This window comes from Lytechinus variegatus, chromosome 2, assembly GCF_018143015.1.
Source record: "Lytechinus variegatus isolate NC3 chromosome 2, Lvar_3.0, whole genome shotgun sequence".
In the NCBI taxonomy this organism is placed as follows: domain Eukaryota; kingdom Metazoa; phylum Echinodermata; class Echinoidea; order Temnopleuroida; family Toxopneustidae; genus Lytechinus; species Lytechinus variegatus.
Window position 1 is genome coordinate 82,863,602 of NC_054741.1, and position 20,735 is coordinate 82,884,336.

The following is a 20,735-nucleotide window of genomic DNA, read 5'->3' on the forward strand; positions in this document are numbered from 1 at the left end:
ATCCTTCTATTGAAACCGTACTTGTCGAATGAATTGAGAAAATGGTCAGTGAAAATAGTTCATTTGTGTAAAATATAAAGTGGTTATATTGATATTCGCTTACATCAGACAACATCACTTCTCTCGAAAACAAGACGTCTACCTCAGTTTTTCCCCTCGGGAATGAGTTTGTTTTCAGTTACGTCTCTAACATGAGTCATTTGCCTTAGATGATGATCAGGTTAAAGTTAAATCACTACATATTGACTGTGACCTTTACAGCAGCCAGTTAACAGCACCAATGCCAACTAAATACAATACAATACAATTTAATAAATCAGAAATATGCATACCATGCCTCCTTATTGTAAAATTCTTGACAATCTTCGAAATAAAAACGACAAGTGACATAATTCTACCCTCACTTTCTATCTCTTAGGCACCTACTAGGCCTCCTGTTGGTCGCCGGAAGTCTGACCCGTCATGTAACTCTCGAATCAGACGAGCAGCCGCTGCCAATAAAGAAAGTATCAACGATTTTGACGATGAAAATATGAAGCCTCGTGAGTTATTCAAAGATCATCAATATTTTCTCTGCCATGGCATGACCATTATCATATACATTTATGCGACCATGTTCTAGTATTCCACTCCCATGGCAAGCCCACTGCCATGTACCTCAACTCATATATTTTTTTTTTTATTAATTTGAGTTTGATATCATTTCATAATACTGCTATTATCACGATATAGAAAAGTCTGTCTCCATACCAGTTGCTCCATTGTGACAGGGGATTGAACACGCGATTCAGAGCTGTATCATCATGACTTAAAATTATTAACCATTTTATGATTTTGCATGCGCATGTACATTATTTTCTAATTCATTATTCTAATCAGGTTGCTTAAATGTTACTTCAATCAAGAGGAGACTATTGCTTGCATCTGGGAATTTTATCATCCGGGTATTCCGTCATTGCTGGTGAGATATTAACGTTGAAGAACTAATCTTAGAAAACATCCTAAATTTATGAAATGTTTGAGCCGTAGATTATGCCTTACAATTGTGAACTTTTGAACTTTTTGTAATCGGTGACCGACAAAACTTCTTGAGCACTTCTTCTTGATATGAAAACGATAACCACTTCTAACATATCGTACATAGTTCATAATTTCCGTTATTGAAATCAGACGAAGTTGTGTTAAACGACGTCTTAAAAATGTTGAAGAAAATTAAAGGCACGACATCTGCATCAAAGCAACTCAAGGGCATCTCTAGAAGGGGGAATCATGTATAATCATATATGAATTTCATCGATGATTGGATAATTTGATAATTCTCTTGTTCATATTTATCTTTATTTAAGATGCATTTTTCCTATAATATCGATGCCCTACGATATTTTTTTTATGCTAGTCGCTATACATAGAGAGTAGATCATTAACTTTTGATTTTAAAAAATGAAATGCAAAGGGACCGGGACTTATTCCTTGGGTACTTTTTCTTAATGACTTACCAGCCCCCCCCCCCCCTCTCCCCCTCTCTCTCTTTCTTAAGAAGTTATATCTGTATCACCAGCTAATTACCTGCAATATTGGTATGTATAGAGTAATCTATTTCTATACATATAATACCTAGTTTCTTAAACAATCTCTTGGATACGTCTTCTTTACTGCAAGTGGAAAGCATATTTCTGTGTATTTTATCTCGTATTTGGTCAGTACCACTAATCTTTAAATTAAAAAATAAAAATAGATGATCATTGATTTGACCATTGTATCACAGGAGTATCTCGCAATAGGACCCTTGAGGGAGGGATATCACCATCTGAGATGGAGAAGTACAGCGGGAGTCGTCATCGTTATTTCACCCCTCAACCAAGCAGACGGAAGTTTAGCTTTCGAGATGGTCAGGGTCGTGTGGCTTCTGGGAACAGTTCACCTGCTTCTACCTTACAACATCCTCCTCAATATTCCAGGTCAGTAGGCCTATACCAGAATGATGTGGTTCTTCCTTATACCCCCCCCCCCCACCCCATTACCACCAACGCTACGCCCAAGCAGCTTTCGTTGCGTTAAAGAAAAATTCACGGCGCAGTGGGAACTGCGACAGCGCTCGGAGAGCGTAGCGAGAACTGTTTTTGACATGGCATAGTCTGCATGATCTCAAGAGACAGATATTCCGCTCCATGGAAGTCCACGTACCGGGAGCGTTGTCTAAAAAGTTCCCTAGTAATAACGCAATAAGTCGCTGGATTCGGTGGATGTAGAGAGGACGTAGCGGGATCCGTTACGACGCAGCATGGACTGCTTCTGCGCGCAAATTTATAATCTCAGTCGGAACACCGAACACACAGCATAAACGTGACGAGGGTGTAGCATGAACGTGACGATTTCACATTGTTTCGTGTAAATTAAACAAAGTTGGCGTCGCGTCCTTGGTTTTCTGAATAATAATAATAACAATATACATTTATATAGCGCTTATTACAATAGTTTCTAAGCGCTTAAAATAGTTTCTAATTTCAACTACTGGCCGGAGCTTCAGGCTACGATATTTACCAGAACTTCCTTGGTGATGTGAATTATGTCCATCCTTTCTCAGCTTCCCTTCTGGAAAATAGCTTTATCCAGACCATCTCCAAAAACGATTCTCAGTAACATTGGCTTCACACGCGTTAATTCTACGGTCACTGATATGAATATAATTATTGATATATTAATCAATCGTATTAATACTCTTTGAGACATGAACGTATGACTTATAGTTACACAATCCAGCAATCGACTTCTTGCTGATAAAAGAAGATGAATTAACGACGAACAAGTTCCAATGTAATTTCAAGAAGGAATGCAGTTGTTGATGTTATTATTGACGCGTTTCAGATTTGGAACGCGGCTTGCCTTAAAATCACGCATGTGACTCAGAAAACGAATTAAAAAAGAAATTCGTAAAAATTAAAGTAATGTCAAACAAAACTGTATAATGTGAGAGCTACTTTAATATTTGTTCTAAAACACATATCAATATTTTTTTTTATTTTCAGTCATGTTTTTTCGAACGGAGTTAATTCGATTACCGGCTTGACTTTAGGAAATATTTGCCAGCCGCAGCTTGCACCGTGATAAGAAATTGTTTTGGCTTTTCTGTAAGATAATGTCAAAGAAATGAGCTGTTCAACCTTTTAGCAGTTGGTCGCCCACAGTAAAACTAAATAGACCATGGATTAGGCAGTTAATAAATGAACATAGATAGAACGGAGGTGGCGGTTCCGTTGCTATATCACTGCGGTCGCTAAGTTACGCAGACTGTGTTCTCCTTATTTTCATGTCGAGCCAATGTTTTAATCTTTTTTATAGAGAATGATTTTCCTCAAAGATAATTCAATTTATCTTCCTCTAATTCACGCCCTCGCTAATGACGCAAATCCCTAGCCCACCGTTCCAGAGACTAAATGGCATACTGATAGGTTGGTTACATGCTCTAGATTAACTAACATAGTTTATAGAGCCCGCCCTAAATACATCACACGTCTCCTTAGTAGCTGAATGTTTCACGCGTGATTTGATTTGTCTACTTGGTTCTGATACTAAGTTTTATAATATGTGTTAGTTTTTTACTGTATTCTTAATGCTCAACACTGAGAAAACATCGGGAACCTAATCTTCATTTTTTGTCTGCCATCAAGATTAGGTTCATGGTTGGACATACAGCGTTCTATTCCCTGTTGGAGGAATGTAAAGGAATGTAATTCACACACTGGAAGATAGGTGACCATTGTAAATTTGAATTATAAGTGGATAATGTATCGAGGCTGATGATCCCAAATCCATCTTAGTACACTTGTTTTCCTTTTATGTGGTAAATAATCTATACATGGAACTATGGTCATCCCAACACCTAGATCCCCTGTCGAGCGTCTTGCGAATCAGATGCGGAGTAATAAACAGCTTGATCGACCACCAAGCTCTGAGGCAATGAGTCCAGAGACCACTCCAGTGAACTCTCCATTGAAGAAACCAAGAACACCAACAAAAGCAGCACCTCCTCCTCCTACTACTCAGGCAGCCAAGCCAGAACCCTACGACTTCGTTACTGATGAAGGTTTGTTTCATGATTTCTTTGGTGTGCCATAGTTGTAAGACTTGGTTTATAGTTTTAATTTTATTAAAAATATCCACATATCGCAACCAAGTAGGCTCAATTGCATTGGATTATAAAATGTAACAATTCAATGATAAAATTATATAGCAATCAAACATTTTAAATGTACTATTTACAAATATAACGACAAGCACATTATCTTGGTAAGTCATGACAGATTATTAAGGAGAAGATGGCTTAATTGTTGATTATTTGTCTAGCACTAGAATTGTGATATGTTGTAATCTTTTATATACATGTATATTTTTACTTTGTAAATATGATAATATGAGTCTTCGGACTTTTGTCATGTACCATTTTCACAATAAAACCAGAATTGAATTAAATAGAATTGAACTGAATTGAATAAATGATGATTCAGTTGGGGATGAGGTAGATAGACAAGAGATATACAGAGATAATGTGAATCCTTGAGACTTTTTCGGGTTAAGTCGGGAAAAGGTTCACTTCACACAATTCAAATGTGTTGAATCTGTTGAGAACTGTTCCCAAGCCGATTTCTGATGTTTTGACCATCTAATTTCCTTAAAGAAAATGGCTGTCTAATTGACCACTTAGAATCGTATTTCTGCAATATTCTTGTTATAACATTTGCTTTTACCATGTGTTCACAGACATGGAAAATGCAAAATCTTGGAAATAAAAACATGAGCATGTAGAAAAATTGTTTATTCTATCTGGGGTTAATTAATGTATGCATATTTTCAATATTATGTCATAATTTGGTAATTTAAGCTCAAAAGTTTATTATCTTTGTTACAAATAATATTCACATCATTACAAATAATTGTACGGCCTTTGAAATATAATACCACAGTCAGTGCCTATTTATTTCATTGTTCGCTGAATTTATTATGTATTTCTTTTTTCTTTCTACCATTTGATTTGTACATGCTTTTTCAAGAGATCTTCCAACAACTTCTTAACAATGACAGGCAAATATTAAGTTTCAGTGCTTAAAAGAGTTGATAATCGTTTTTACCATAAGTTATAATTTTTATTCAGGAATAAACACACACACACCCTAACACACCCTTACCCACATCTGTATACAAGGTAATATGCTTGCAAGGCGCATAAGGTATGCCCAATGTGAAAGCACACTGATCCTAAAATCAGGACAATGTCAAAATTCCATGAACATACAACAAAGAGAATAAATATAAATTGATGAACTAATTATGCGGAAATTAGATTTATTGAATTAGAAATTTCCAATTAGTTCACATGAATTATCATATTCATAATTAGATAATAGATAGGCCTACTTTAGTAATAATCAAATAAACATGTGACTAATGCATTGCAGCTTGGTTACAGGTCTGAAGGATTGAGAACATAGGAATTTTGTAAAATAGTCCCGTTCCCAACTTTTACCCCAAAATACCTCTAAAATTTTATACAGGCCTCTTTTTTTCAAAATATCTCTAGTGTTAAGAATGGATGAGGAAGATAAGAAAGACAGAATAGAGGGAAGAAGATCAGTAATATACAGCAGATATTATTCTGATTAAAACCAAGGAGAAGACAGAAGAGCGAAAAACAGCTCGTTAGATTAAAAAGGGTGTCTAAAATGAGAAACATACGTTAATGATATGTAAATTACCTCTGCAATGTTGTCGAAACTAAAGAGAAATTTATACAGGTATAAAGTATCATAATTTTATCAACATCAACAGCTAACAAACACATGCATTCCTTTATGTGAAATTATCCCATGATATAAAACGAAAATCCATATGATATTAATATATTCGTGGTCTGATTCGTTAGTTTGCATTCTTACAATTCCTTTATTTTATACTATGTTAATATTTATTTCTTACATTGTAAATCGCATAGAGAGAGCTTTCTATTATGCGCTTAAAAAATCAATTCATTAAATTGAAAAATATTTTCATAAAAGCAGAATAAATTTACACAACTCGATGTAGTAGCCATGTTTACCCAATTTGGTTTTGTTGTGTTGGGGTGGAAGAAAATGTAAATATAACTTACATGATAATTTATGTTCATGATATCATTCGATATATTTTGGTTTCGGCGAACATCGTCCCTTCCCCTTAACCATGTTAACATGATCCAATTTGCCATATTCCCCTACCCCATTCCGATTGCAGAAGTCAATGTTGCTCAAAAGCATGTAGGTGGTGCTCGTCGTGCCCGTTCAATGAGTGGAGGATCCATGCAATCTATTAAACGGCGACCCCTCCCATCTGTGCCACATCGACCTAGGTCAGGATCAGCCTCAAGAGCAGACAAGGATATACCTACCGTGAGTAGCTTAACGTAGGATTAGAGTCGTACTCAGAGCCAAGGAAATCCCATCGCTAGGGGTATTTACATGTATGATAAGTTCAACATGTTCAATGATGAAGCAATTACTTCATTCCCGTGGCTATTTAGTCATGACAGTAGGCCCAACCATGTAAGGACTTCTGCAAAATCGAAAAGAACTAGAACCAAAGCGTTCAAAGTTGGAGAATACAGAAAGTCTGTTTTATTGCGCGCGCAAAGCTGACGGAGATTAATAAGGTTAGTTTTTATTCCTTGAAAATATATCCTGGGATATCCTATAGGCACACTTGATTGTCGTACCCAACGCGTATGTATTTACGCTCCTCGAGAAAGGTCTGTTTTCCAGCTCAATGAGAAAAAACTTTTTCTTATTTTCTAGGTTTCAAACAAAGCAATTCAACGAAAGCGACGCAATCGGCAATCAGCACCGGCTGGTCGAGTGGCTAGTATTCTGATTGACTCCAACACATCTCTTCACAACGCCGCAGCACATTCTGTTCCAGGTGAAAAGAGAAGAGAAACATTACGTGAGGAACTCCTCCGATCTTTGGTGGATGGTAGTCCTAAGAGTGCAACTTTACCTGTTAAGATGGACGGAACGAATATTGATGGTGACAAGATCAACGGCATGAAACAAGTAGAAAACTCCTTGAAGGTCAACATGGTTCGACAAAAGTCAGGTTACGATGAGCCAGACACGGCGCCTCGATTCTCTCCTTTGCCGGAAAAGGTATCAATAAATTCTTTACAAATTAGTCATAAGTATATCTCTCTAACTCCTTTGTTGCTATGAAGACAATTTAAATCAAATCCATCAAAATATGTGTTCTGTATTAGAGAACGTATTACATATTTCCGTATTTGTTACTACCGGATATACTTTAACAAATTCGGCAATATAATTATATTGATCTTCTCGTTCAACTATATCTGGCAAATGTTCCGACTTGAAGTCCTAGTGAAATACATCTATTATGCATTTTCATTCTTGCAGTAGGCCTATTTCATTTTTGCCTTCATAATTTTCCTACATATATATATATATACATATACAATTTTCTTTATTTTCTTTAGAAAAAATCTTTCTCAAATGGTGGCAACACACCCTCTCCTCCGTCAACACCGACTGGCTCACCTTCAAGACAACATCCTAGAAGAAGACGAAACAAAAGTTCTTTGAGTAGCTTGGTTTCTGTACCCAAGAGTCTTGTGGCAAGCAACGAATTCCTCAACGACATTCTGCTTAGTGATCGAGGCTCACATAAAAAGGTATTTGGCGATTTTTTTTTCTTTTCTTTTATTTTCTTTTCATTTCAAAGACGTAAAATTCTTAAATCAGTTACTGATGTCATATACCATCCATACTGAGTAATGAAAACATATTTTTATGTAAGATAATGGAAATCTTTTGTAGACTGCAAGCATTTACTTTGACTCGGTTCAACATGCAAAGGACATGGAATAATAACCATATGAAAGTCTGATCGGCAGACAAAATTAGATGCAATTACGAATGTTAACTGACTACCAGTAGGTACCGCATAATCTAATCGCTTTGTTTGTAATCTAAAGGCCAGTCCATTAATTACAATTATGTACATTTTCCATATGGTTTTGCAGCTGAAAGCCGTTGTAGGGTTCCTGGTTGGACTCATCCTAGGTGGCCTCCTTTTCTTAGGGCTCTACTACGGCCTCGACTATCCAATATATCCTGCTCTTATCATCGCCGTACTCGGGACTGCATTCATGGCACTATGTCTCGCCTTTACTGGTAAGAGATCAACAACTTTGTTTTAATCTTCGGCCTGAAAAGACCATATCAAATAAATGTTTTCAGACAGCAATTTCTTTAACTTTCATATTGCAAATTTGATACTGCAGAGCACTAAACTGGGACGGATAATGTCTTATGCCATGTGGACGGAAGAGGTTGGCGAACATTATTATGAACTGCCCTTCATCGGGTGCAAAGTACCCAGTGGTATTTTTTTCATCCTTACTGCCCCTAATTAGCTCGCCCGCAGTGTTGATCCTTAATTCGAGAGAATGTTGGTGTATCAGTACGCACCACTGAATCGGTAGACAAAAGCCTTCTAATAATTCATATATACTTTATGTTACAGTACGTGCAAGGTGTGTTGCTGCCCTTATGGTGCCAACAATCTGTACCTCAAGAGGGCGGGCTGCCTTCCTGACCTTTATCGTAACCCTCCTACTCCGTGGACCTATTCACAACATCTACCTGAACTCCAACGAAGTTTCTGACTCGATGAGCTGCAGTGCACAGGTATACCAAAATATATTTGTTGTAATTACTTCCGGTAACATCTCAGAATGTCAGAAATGGAATAGTACACTCTCCATTATTTTCCAAAGTTGTTTGATTCAATGTTTCCCATTTGGATTATCTTTCATCTGAACTCGTGTATTGCAAATATGAATGTCTTCAAAAAACTACACCTCCATCCATGTGATGCCATATATCTAAATTCTTCGTGAGTAGGAATGGTTGATTGGTTTAAACGTTCAGTCTCGTTTCATATGTCTTCCATCAACTCAACTCTCAATGGAGCACTTAGTCATAGTCGGTATTTGATACAATTACTAATGATGCTAGTAAACGCAAATTCATTTTAATGAAAATGCTCATAGCGCTAAAAGAAGACAACAAGAGAGTAGACAGAAAAGTAGAAGTTTAGTGCATTTTAAACATTTTGTGTTATAAAAGAGAAGAAATAAAGCATTAATCATCCGCCCTTGTTTTCCCTTTTTTCTGTCTTAATCCAGCTCGCTTACAACCAGTCCCGTGAAGTACAGGAAGCAGCACAACGTGTCCTAGATGCTTATGTCAGGGGTCTCCTAGACAGTGTAGATCGAATCCAAAGTTCTGTAGCTCAGGTGCAAAAAGTTTTTGAACCGGTTGAAGATGGTCTAAACGTACTCAATCAAGGACTCGATGTAAGTTGCATTTTGATTGATATGAAATGAAATTTTGCACCATGTCGTAAATCGCATGTCAAGCCTGAACTTGTTACCTTACCTACCGAATCTAAACACATATCCCATTAAAAACCTTCTTGCATTTTGGTAACAGATATTTGTTTTCAAATTTTAGTTGTGAATAGATTGATTGATGACAGAAATGTATCACACAAAGGGGGCACGTGCATGTGATAATAAGTATGAACCCTCACGATTATTTCCATCTACAACTCCCCATCCAACTGCTTGAATTGCATTGTGATTTGCATTTCTTTCCCCTCCCAAACACCCCTACCTTATCATCGAGCTATCGTTGACGAAGTGTCAGAACAGCGGAATATCGAATATTCAATCACAGTGGTTGTAGGTATTTTCAGCCGTTTGAAACCTGTTAGTATGAGGCAAAGGCGCGAATTTCTTAGATAGTCCAATATCTCATAGAAAATGTAGAAGACGACTCGCGACCAGGAACATTAAGTGTCGAGGACCAAAAACATATCGTTGGTTTCTCCTTGTAGCAAGCCTCAGAGGCGCTCCGCCGGGCTGCAGCCAGTTGCACTGATATCATTACAGGAACTCATACAGCGTGTGTCTCCTCCATTGATAACGTGCGTTCAAGTTGTGCCGATTTCTTGTCGCAGCAAAATTTGTTCGAGTCTGTAGGTAAGAATGATATTTCTAATAGACACACCTCAAAAGTAAAATTGATTAGAGGCAGTAAATTAAATTACATAATTATGATACTTTCTGTAGGGCCGCGTACATACATGTCGAAATAATTGATTGATAAGTTTTATTCAGGGAGAAATTTTTTTGATTATTATTGTTGATTTTGAAGTGGCACAAATATGCACATACCCTTTTTAACAATAATCCAGAGTTTGTGGTCTGTCTTACTGCTTTTCTTATTTGTAGTTTACCTGAAAGTCATATTAATCGATAATTTTTTATAAAGTACCATCTCAGTAACTAACGTAAATTGATTTCGTCAATGTCATCTTCTGCAAAAACATTTCTAGCACGAATTTTTTTCAAGTACAATTATGAAGAATAGAACTCGTTCTTAATAAACAGTTATACAAGACATCCATATATGTGTTTTGGTATTTAGGTGGAGTCTGTAACATCTTCGAAGCACGACCATTATGTGCCATTCTGAACATCGATTCTGTCTGCGTTGTACCTGCTTACGTGGATGATTCTATAGAAGAGTCATTGGCAGGCACTCGGAGGGCCATACAGATAGTCATTGATACCTTCTCAGCCGATGTGGATGTTTCCCGAGCGTTCGATCGCGACTTTAATCAGAGCAAGACCGCTGAGAATATACAAGAAGCCATTCAAGAGGAACTAGAAAGAGCTTACAGCAAGGTCGACTGGGTTCTGCTTATTTCGGATAAACTCTTGGCACTCACTTTCGTTTGGCTTTGCATAAAGTCCTACATCTACCACTCGAGCTACCGCTCTAAAGATTCATTTGATAACCATTACATTACAGCTCAATTCAAAAGGTTGGACACCGATCGTAAGGAACGTGGAGTGTCGCATATTCTCCCTCTAAAGAAGCATGAACGGAATCATCTCATCGACGTGACCGATTTACGTCTTAGCCGGACAGAAAAACGGTACCTAACCATGGGTCTCTCAAGAGTTATCCTTCACGTCGTCATTGCAGGCATCCTAATGTTTGTAGATTTCGGTCTCTACTGGCTATTGAGTAAGATTAAAGAACATGGCCAATATGAAATTGAGGTGTCGAGCGGAACGGGGGTCAATATACAAGGAAACGGCATTCTCGCCAATTTCATCCGCATGCTCTATGTTGATGGCTTCAACGCTACGGCTTTTAACACTACCATTAACACCACTGTGTGTCTTCCACAGCCAAGTCCACCAAACAACAACATGGCTGTTGCTATAAGCTTTCTTTATGCATGCACCATTATCATGGTCCTGTCTCAGGCATACGCGCTCCGGTTACTCCGTTACATTGCCGCCTATTACTATCCCGAACGCGAAGCAGAACGAACCAAATATCTTTATGGACGCACTTTGCAGAAGCGCCAAACACTGAAGAAAATGTTGCGCGATGCAGTGAGAATAAACAAGAAAGAGCATGATGCTAATGATCGTATCAGTATCACAGCGTACCTTGCTAGGAAATTTTCTTGTTGTAAATTGCTTCTAGGTTGCTGTGGATTTAAAAAGTTGGAATGTCTTGGGTGCCGGTGTCCTGATGACGGTTACCTTGTGTATTGCTCAGATAGAGAATGCGATGGTGTATACTGCGAGGAATGTGCTCGCACATTAAAGGGAAAATGTTCCATTTGTGATGACATTATTAATCTAGGACTTAAACCTCCAGAGGCGGAACACCAATTCTAGAGATTTCTCATTCTGAAATGAGTTACAAACTATCAAATTGCCCTGGTGCAGTGGTTCTGACTCTCGCCTTTAAGCAATGGTTGTCTTTTTAATCCTCCCGTTGGCCTATATATCCTCCTTCAGCAAGGCGTTGATCCACACATGACTCATCACCCATATAAATGGGTACCCAATATGAGAAAAATAGCCAGTGTACTATGTCTAGCAATTGATTTTGGAAAATATCGATGAAATGTTCCCCTTGAAGTGAAGAATGTTCTTACATTGTGTATGGGCATGTCACAATCCCCAAATCGTGGTGATTCTGTATTATCGCACTTAAAGACATCGCGATGTCTAACCCTAATTATCATCACGTCCAATAACTTAAAAGTCTAATTATCATATTTTATATATGTGTTTCTCATGTACTTCTTAGAAATAATGTTATCCTGTAACCCTTGGTTTGATATTTTATGCAATCACATAACAAACTGAAGATTCGATAATATTACATTTACCATGTTTACACGAAGGAAGTCGTTTAATCGTAGGAAGTCTCTATAAGATTAAAACAAAATTGAAGGTCAATTTATAAGAAACCACTGCGATACAACTTTTCCTCTTCAATACGCTATGGAATTAGTGGATCGGCATTGAACTGGTTTCGCTCATACTTCAGTAATCGTACTCAAAATGTTGTTGTAAATAGTACTCTTTCTCATCCCTTTGTCCTTAGATAAGGCGTTCCTCAGGGTTCAGTAATGGGGCCACGGTATTTCTCAATGTACACATCACCGTTAGAAGATGAAATAGAGAAATGTGGTATTAGCAGAATGAATGGGAATGTTCCTGCTTACCTCCGTGATTTGATTCAGAAATATCAACCCAGTCGAAATCTTCGTTCACAATCAAAGGATCTTCTCTCTTAAATACGAGTAAAGTCCAAGATATATGGTGATAGAGCTTCTGGGAAAATGGCACCAAAGTTGTGTAGCAATCTGCCTAATAATATAAGATCAATAATAGATTCAAATATGTGTTAAAACATATCAAGAAGCACATGTATTAGCCCTATAGAAAACAAAATTTTTTCTACACGCATATAGACTATTTATATGGTTTTATGCGTCTCTAAGAACTGCATATTATTATTATTACATCCTTCCATAAGCTGATTTAGTGATTATGGTGATGCAACGCTTGTTCGGCCCATTTCGTTTGCCTATATTAATGTATTTCCATGGCAACCTAAATATATTCATTCATTTCTCTCATAAAAACTCCATGCAGAGTAGAGTGGTAGCAGCACTGCAGAATGGAGAAACTAACGTTTGGTGATTTATTATTAATATCCCATGTTATCAATACAAATACAAACTTGCACTTCTCTATCATGTCTATGGTTATTTGTTTTGTACTAATTAATAACTCTCTGGTGTAATCTCTTAAAATTCTCTCATCGTACTATTTAATTCCTATTCCTTTACAGTACTTTCATTGAGTAAAGAACTTACAAATGTACTATTTCTAAAATCATTATACTCCAACCTTGCACTAATACTAGTAGCTACTGGACGATTGCTTTTTTTAATGTGCAAAAATGAAACTAAGGTAAGAACTATCTTTAAATCATATTTTGGCTCCAAATTATTTACAGTGTAAGAAAGATGTACTACTTGGAACCCTAAAGAATAGCTTTCAGCTGAAAAGGGTATTCCACTCATGATTTGAAATAAATGAATAGATAAGTTATTTCTCATCAATTGTTTTAGTCGCATTTTAATGTTCTAAGGAAGAAACTTAATGTATACTATGTTTTCTCTTTACCAGTATATATGAGTGTACTATTTGACATCATTGTCATCATTGCACTTAATAAAAAGATATCAATTGCTCTAAAAACATTACTTGAAGTGGAAAAAAAATGGTCATGATGCCCATGATGGTAGTTTCGAATCCTTAATTCCAACTTTGCATTCAATGTACTACGTTAAGATTGATTTATATAATTTGATATACTGGTACTAAAAATAAGAAAGTAAATGGTCATAATATTGAACTATTTCAAATCCTACATTCCATCAGTGCACTCGAGATACTACGTTAAGATTGATTTATATGATTTGTTTTATTAATAATAAGAAAATAAATGGTCATGATCTTGATCTGTTTCAAATACTACATTCCATCTTTGTGCTCGAGGCCCTATATTTTCAATATTTTACGGAGTTTTTAAGAGCTAAGAAAGGATATTGATTGTGTATTTAAAACCATACTTTCCCTTCTTACACTAAAAGTTGTACTTATTAGTTATTTCTTTACAGATTTTGTTTAATACACCGAAAAGAAACTTAAAAGTCTACTTATCGACTTGAAAATCACACCTTTGCGCTGTTATAATCTTCGGTAGTTTTACAGAAAAAAAATCAACAAATGTATCATTTACAGTACTGAATCTTCGTACTAATTAGATACATAATTAGTGTACTATTTCATAATTATACATTTCCTCTTTCCTCCTAAGGCACGATTCATCGATTGATTCACATTTTTTTTCTTATGTTCTAAGTGCTATAACGTGTTTTGACACATTCCCTTTTTCGCTACATAATAACGTTTTACCGAATTGCTTTTTTAATGTGTATTTTAAACTTATAAGTTCCTTTCTAATACTAAAAATTTTAGATCGAAGTACTTATGTAACTTTCTGTATTATCTACCTTGTATATGCAGTACATATGTTTATTAAATTCTCTCTAGTCTTACGCAGTAAAATGAATATGTGTTTCTTATTTTTCAATGTTCGATTCAGTTAGGCATACCTAATCATATCTCCAAACACATTTTATTTTATACCATGTGTCAATCGATATTTTAAAGACATTTCTTCTTATCACTGATATGTTTCATAATAAATGATCAAAATATCACAAGAAGTATACACAAAATAAATAGTTTTTCACTGTATAATAATTTTTGACACTTTGTTCTACAGTTTGTTCTTAATTTGATGAATATTCTTGAACTTTACTTTTTAAACAAGGTGCACTTGCATCGTGAACTAACTTTGTCGAAAATCACTTTATTCTATCAATGCATTGATTTCCGATATTCCCATTTAATTAAATATTTTACGAGATTTAGACAAAGAGAAAGCTAAGGTTTTTAATGACGATGATATTCAATGTTTAATGATTATAATGAGGTGATGACGAAGACGATGATGATGAGGAGGAGCATGGTGAAGATGATGATTTTGATGATGGTCATATGGGGTTATGATGATGATGATGGTGGTGGTGGTGGTGGCGGTTGCGATGATAATTATGGTGATGGTGCTGTTGAATCCGTTGGTACTGAGCTTTACGATGATAACGATGAAGAGATTATAGCGATGGTGACGACCACATAATGGTTGCCATAGTTTCGATGTTGATGCTGTTCGTTATAAAGGAAGACGCATGTTGTTGGTGATGGAAATGGTGGCAATGATGAAAGGCAACTGATGGTGATCGATATTAAGATGATGAAGACGATCATAAGGAGGATGCCGAAGATGGTTATCTGACTTAGTTTGAATCCGTTACTCATTGCTACTATAGTGCATGTGCATTGTGAATGCAAGCATGAAATCGAAGTCTAGTATAATGAAAATAGTAACATTCGATATAACCGTATAAACAGCTTTCCACTCAATGGCCATAAAACAGAATTCCAATAACTATTCTGACAAGAGGATAATGGGTATGCTAAGTCATCAGTATACTACGATCTTTGCAGGTTTAACAAGACATTTCAGCTTTCCTGTTTCGAAACCTTATTCGCTGCATTAAATTGTTCTCCAAAATTATTAATATCCAGATTCATTGTCTAAAAAATTTTTTTTTTTTCAGAAGAAAAGCTTAAACCACTATCAATTCTCAAATAAGTTAAAAAACACTCATCGGACTTGAATTTAAAAAAAGCAACGGCCAATGAGCAATGAGTGTATTCGTAGCGCTGTATCGTTTGAAAAATGCACGTTTTATGATGGGTAAAGTAAAACTTAATTGCTCTTAGTACAGAAATGGTTCAATCATCGATTTTTTTTTGCGTGATGTGGGAAATGCCAACTGATATCTACCTCCTTAATCATGGAGTTAAAATGGACCCTTCCAACTTATCCTATGATTCACTTTCAACTTTGAAAAGTCTTTTAACATGATGGTTACTTTGTCCAGGTGGTAAATACTAGTTGACTAAAACCATGCAAACGATAACAAAATTAAAAACAATAGATTGTCACGATTAGAAAAACTCTAAATTAATATATAATTTATTTATGATAACATTTCTGATTTTCCATACCTTATGATATGATCAATTCAAGTCTTTCCGAGACGGCGTTCATATTTGCGTCGGTCTCAAACAGATAATGAATTATATATTTTACCTTGGAAAATTTGAATACAACGCAATTTAATCGGTTTCTAAACTCCAGGCTGTAGGAAACGAACTTGGGAAGGCTGCCAGGGCTTGTGATGACATCTTAGGATCAGCATACAGGAGCTGTAATAGGAACTTGAATAATGTCTACGTCGACTGCCAAACTTTTCTGAGAAATAAAGGGGTTGCAAACAAAGTAGGTAAGTTCACCCTGAAGACAATACTGCGTGATTGTCAGGCACTAGGTTAGTAAGGCAAGCAAACGAGCCTTAAAGTACATGTATGTAATTGTAATCGGCCACGCATACTGCATCAAATATAAAGATGTTCGATACCAACTCAAGAGGCATCAATCATCACAAAGCTAATTCAAATACAGGACCATTGATGAACTATCAAATGAGATTTTTTTACGACAAATTCCCCCTCTGAAAAAGATTGTATAATAATAATGAAATATGATGATGATAATTATAGTAATAACAATAATGATAATAAACAACTATCGTTACATTTGTTACTTTATCAGGTCGTTTAAGAACAGGGAGATTCTGAATAAATCTTGAACTCTGTGAGAATGCATGGATCTCTCGTGATTTCGGCAGTACGTTTCTTACAATTGTAGTGGATCGAGCTTTGAAATTGCAATATATGCATTTAAAATTAGAAAATATCCAACAAACAGTAACTAGATAATCATAGATTTAAAGGTGATTATCAATCCTTCAAAGTCATTCTAAAATTTAAATCATAGTAGCTAGAATCAAGGTATTTTAGCATGTTTCATAATTCAATTCATATTTCACATTTCAATTTAGTTTGAATATTTCTATTTTGCTTCTTTTTTTATTTCCAGGCGCCGTTTGTGAGATTTTCAACGCGGATGCTGTATGCAGACTTCTGAAAATCAATAGTATCTGTGACACCCCAGCTTACTTGGATGGTGTGGTAAACAATGCCCTTGGAAACACACGAAATGCAATGCAGTCTGTCGTTGACACCTTTTCGGCAGATGTTGACTTTTCGCGGTACTTTGAAAAACGTTCCAACTCCAGCACGACCGCTGAGCACATCCAAGATGCTATATCTCAAGAACTTGATGAAGCATATAGCTATGTAGACTGGATTTTGTCATTCTCCGACAAACTCCTAGCGCTGTCCCTCGTCTGGTTGCTCTTTAAATCGTACATGTATCACTCAAGTTACCGTACCAAGGATTCGTTCGACAACCAGTACGTCACTGGACAATTTAAGAAGCTAGACGCCAACCGTAAGGAAAATGGACAACCTCACCTCTTACCACTAAAAAAGAACGAACGGAACCGACTGATCGACGTGACTGCTGTTCGGTTATGCAAATCCGAGAAAGGTTATTTCAAATTTGGTCTAACGACAGTCTGTCTGCATTCCATTATAGCAGGGCTTCTTATGTTCATTGACTTTGGACTGTATTGGCTTCTTACTAAGATCCAGGAGCATGGTGACGTGCAGATAGCAACTTCCGGTGAGACCAGCACTGATATCGAGATCGGAGGCAACGGTGTGGTTGCTGAGCTAGTGAGGATTCTCTTCAACGAAGGTTTTAAAGCTTCGTCCTCGTTCAATACCTCGCTCGACACCACTGTATGCCTGCCACAGCCGGTTAAGCCTGACAGAAACCTGGCTATCATCATTAGTGCCCTCTACGTTGTAACGATCTTGATGACCCTGTCACAGGCCTATGCTCAACGTCTTCTCCGTTACATTGCTGCCTATTATTATCCTGAGCGAGAGGCAGAACGTATTGTTTACCTGTATGGTCGCACTCTTCAAAAGCGACAGTCTCTAATGAAGATGCTTTGCCAGTCTGTCAGGCGTAACAAGAAGGAAAAAGATGCTTACAACAAAATCAGTATATCTTCTTATTTGACGCGGAGGTACCCGTGTTGCAAGGGTCTCTTCACAATGTGTGGTTTCAAACAAACACGTTGTTTAGGATGTAGTGGCCCAGATGATGGACTCATGGTGTATTGTATTAACCAAGACTGTGATGGGGTTTACTGCGAGGAATGTGCTAGGGCATTGCAAGGCAAATGTTCATTGTGTGATTGTACAATCAATTTGGGAAAAGTACCATTAGAAGAACAACAAAAGATCTAGAGAAAGTATGCTTAGTTGGCATGTAAACTTGTGATACAATTTATGCATATGGTGTCATAATATCATAGCGCCCTCCATCAGAGGATATAGGAATATGTGTAAACGGAGTTGTCAGAGATCCGCCAGCTGCTAAGCATGCAAAGCAATTGCTTCATCCGCAGCGCGATGATGTCAATAAGTAAGATCTATTAGCAAGAATTTATTGTATCCGTCCTGGATTTATGACTTGATTACAAACTCGTCACCGGTAACTGATGACTGAAAACGAGTACACAATACACACGAGTGCAATAAAAAAGGATAATTGAAGAGTCATTTTATGTTTAATTAAGAAGCAAATAATTATGGGTATTAAATCGTAGCAATACTCCATTCTAACTCTAAATAAAATACCAAACTAATTTGTATAATCATGGTTACTATTGATAGGACGTAATACACAATACACACGAGTGCAACCAAAAAGGATAATTGAAGAGTCATTTTATGTTTAATTAAGAAGCAAATAATTATTGGGTATTAAATCGTAGCAATACTCCATTCTAACTCTAAATAAAATACCAAACTAATTTGTATAATCATGGTTACTATTGATAGGACGTGATAAATTAGGCATAAAAACCACGTCGTTTGATTTGGTTTAGAATACAAACGACAAGAGCCGCGTCTGATTCAATTTATAAAACAAATAACATGAATAAAGACTTAATTGTCATTTGTTGCTACTATCATTTTGCTTTGCATCGCAGTTTACTAATGTTTGTATGTTTTAACTTTCACAGAGTTACTTTGATTTGATTTGAATTTATTTTTCCACTCTACTTTTTTTTACAATTCATAATAAAATATGCAAAATCCAACCCAAGAATAATTGACTTGCAAAGAAATTTACAAATTGCATATAAAAAAATAAAAAGTGAACAGATCTAGAGAAGTATTCAATTACTAAGAACAATAAGTCAGAAAAGTAGTTTCTGCGCAAATCAAAAGTGGTGAAACCTAAATTACATGTATTTCTAAAGACATGTATTTCTAAAGTCCCTAAAAAATACAAATAGTATAATGACAATTTTTTTTCATGAAATAAATAACAGAATTGGCCCAATACTGTCAAGAATAACTACAAAATTAGATAAATACAAAGTAACAAATAGTAAGTGATAGTTGAAAAATACACATCCAGTGATTAACTAAGATTAAAAGTTATATTGTTTCAATAATATAACAATGGATATGAATAAAAATGAAAAAGCTGATGTGACAAAGTTAATGAAATAGAGATAGAGAAAGAAAATGGTACATGCAAGTCAATCAATGTTGAGGTGAAACGTACCTGGATATGTTGTTCAATTATTGTTTAAAGCTAAATGAGCTCATACAAAGAACATAAGCCTAAATACGTGTACACGTAAAGGCCAATTACGTAAATATAATAATGTGGACTGTACTGCTTAATGTTAATGTAGATGTGTTGTATTTAATATATTGTTGTAAATTCGTTTGAAATGGATGGATCTAAATCCATTGATAGTTTCACTAAATTACTAGAGTAATATGATTAACATTACTCTCGGTATAAAGTTCGCATGCCCAAGCCTGTTAAAATACAATCAAATAATCCTCCGTTATAATATTTAGGACTTTGCCAAAAGTCCCTGTATATACATGTACAATGAAATACATTTAAAATAGACGGGTATGATGCAATAAATATGAAAATATTAATGCCCAATCGATCTTGTATATTTATCAATATGCAAAAATCATCATACTGATGAGTTTTCGAAAGAATGTGGATATCAAGCCACTCTCACAAGAAGATTACAAAAGTAAACAGTAATTGCAATAACCCCGCCCCCTCCCCCGTAAAGCATACACGAAGGAACACCCCCTTGCATTTTTTAAGACAAAATCTATTGTTAAGAACTACAGACCGAATAACAATAACCTTCATACAAAATTCGATTCCATTTTAATATTCATATAATTTTATCAGAGTATAGTTCATTATGACTAGAATAAAATTTATACTGCCATTTCAGAGATATGTAAGATATTTTAACTCAAATTATAAACTTTATGAAGAATTATATTGTATATAAGAGTAATTTGCGATTGTTGTGGAAATCCTATTAAAATTCATAGCTGTAATTTATACAATGACGGTGTCTTATTTCTGTGTATATACGATTCTAGTGATTATCAGGGAGTTTTGGAAATCAAAGCAGTAGATTATATCAGGATAGAAAAAGATGGCTCAATTCATGCACTCTTGAAATGTTGGGAAACATACTGTCCACACAACAATTGTTTTTTTTTTTAAATCTATCCAACTCTGGGTAGTTTCCAACCAATACTGTGTACATTATTGGTTTAAAAC

General features: G+C 35.9%; 1 protein-coding gene across 3 annotated transcripts in view; it reads left to right on the forward strand.

Moving 5' to 3' along the window:
* LOC121409282 overlaps positions 1-20,673 on the forward strand; it is a 41,405-nt gene extending 20,732 nt beyond the window's left edge. For 2 of the 3 annotated variants that reach the window (XM_041601181.1, XM_041601183.1), the window contains exons 3-13: positions 419-542; positions 1,766-1,958; positions 3,885-4,084; positions 6,265-6,419; positions 6,822-7,172; positions 7,517-7,711; positions 8,063-8,213; positions 8,566-8,729; positions 9,230-9,400; positions 16,272-16,416; positions 17,073-20,673. In XM_041601181.1, coding sequence (XP_041457115.1) covers positions 419-542; positions 1,766-1,958; positions 3,885-4,084; positions 6,265-6,419; positions 6,822-7,172; positions 7,517-7,711; positions 8,063-8,213; positions 8,566-8,729; positions 9,230-9,400; positions 16,272-16,416; positions 17,073-18,355 — 3,132 coding nt within the window. In that variant the 3' untranslated portion in view covers positions 18,356-20,673. Of the gene's footprint in view, positions 1-418; positions 543-1,765; positions 1,959-3,884; positions 4,085-6,264; positions 6,420-6,821; positions 7,173-7,516; positions 7,712-8,062; positions 8,214-8,565; positions 8,730-9,229; positions 9,401-9,942; positions 10,088-10,535; positions 14,557-16,271; positions 16,417-17,072 lie in introns of those variants that run through there. The other variant, XM_041601182.1, reaches the window with a different exon arrangement.
* The last annotated feature ends 62 nt before the right edge of the window (positions 20,674-20,735 follow it).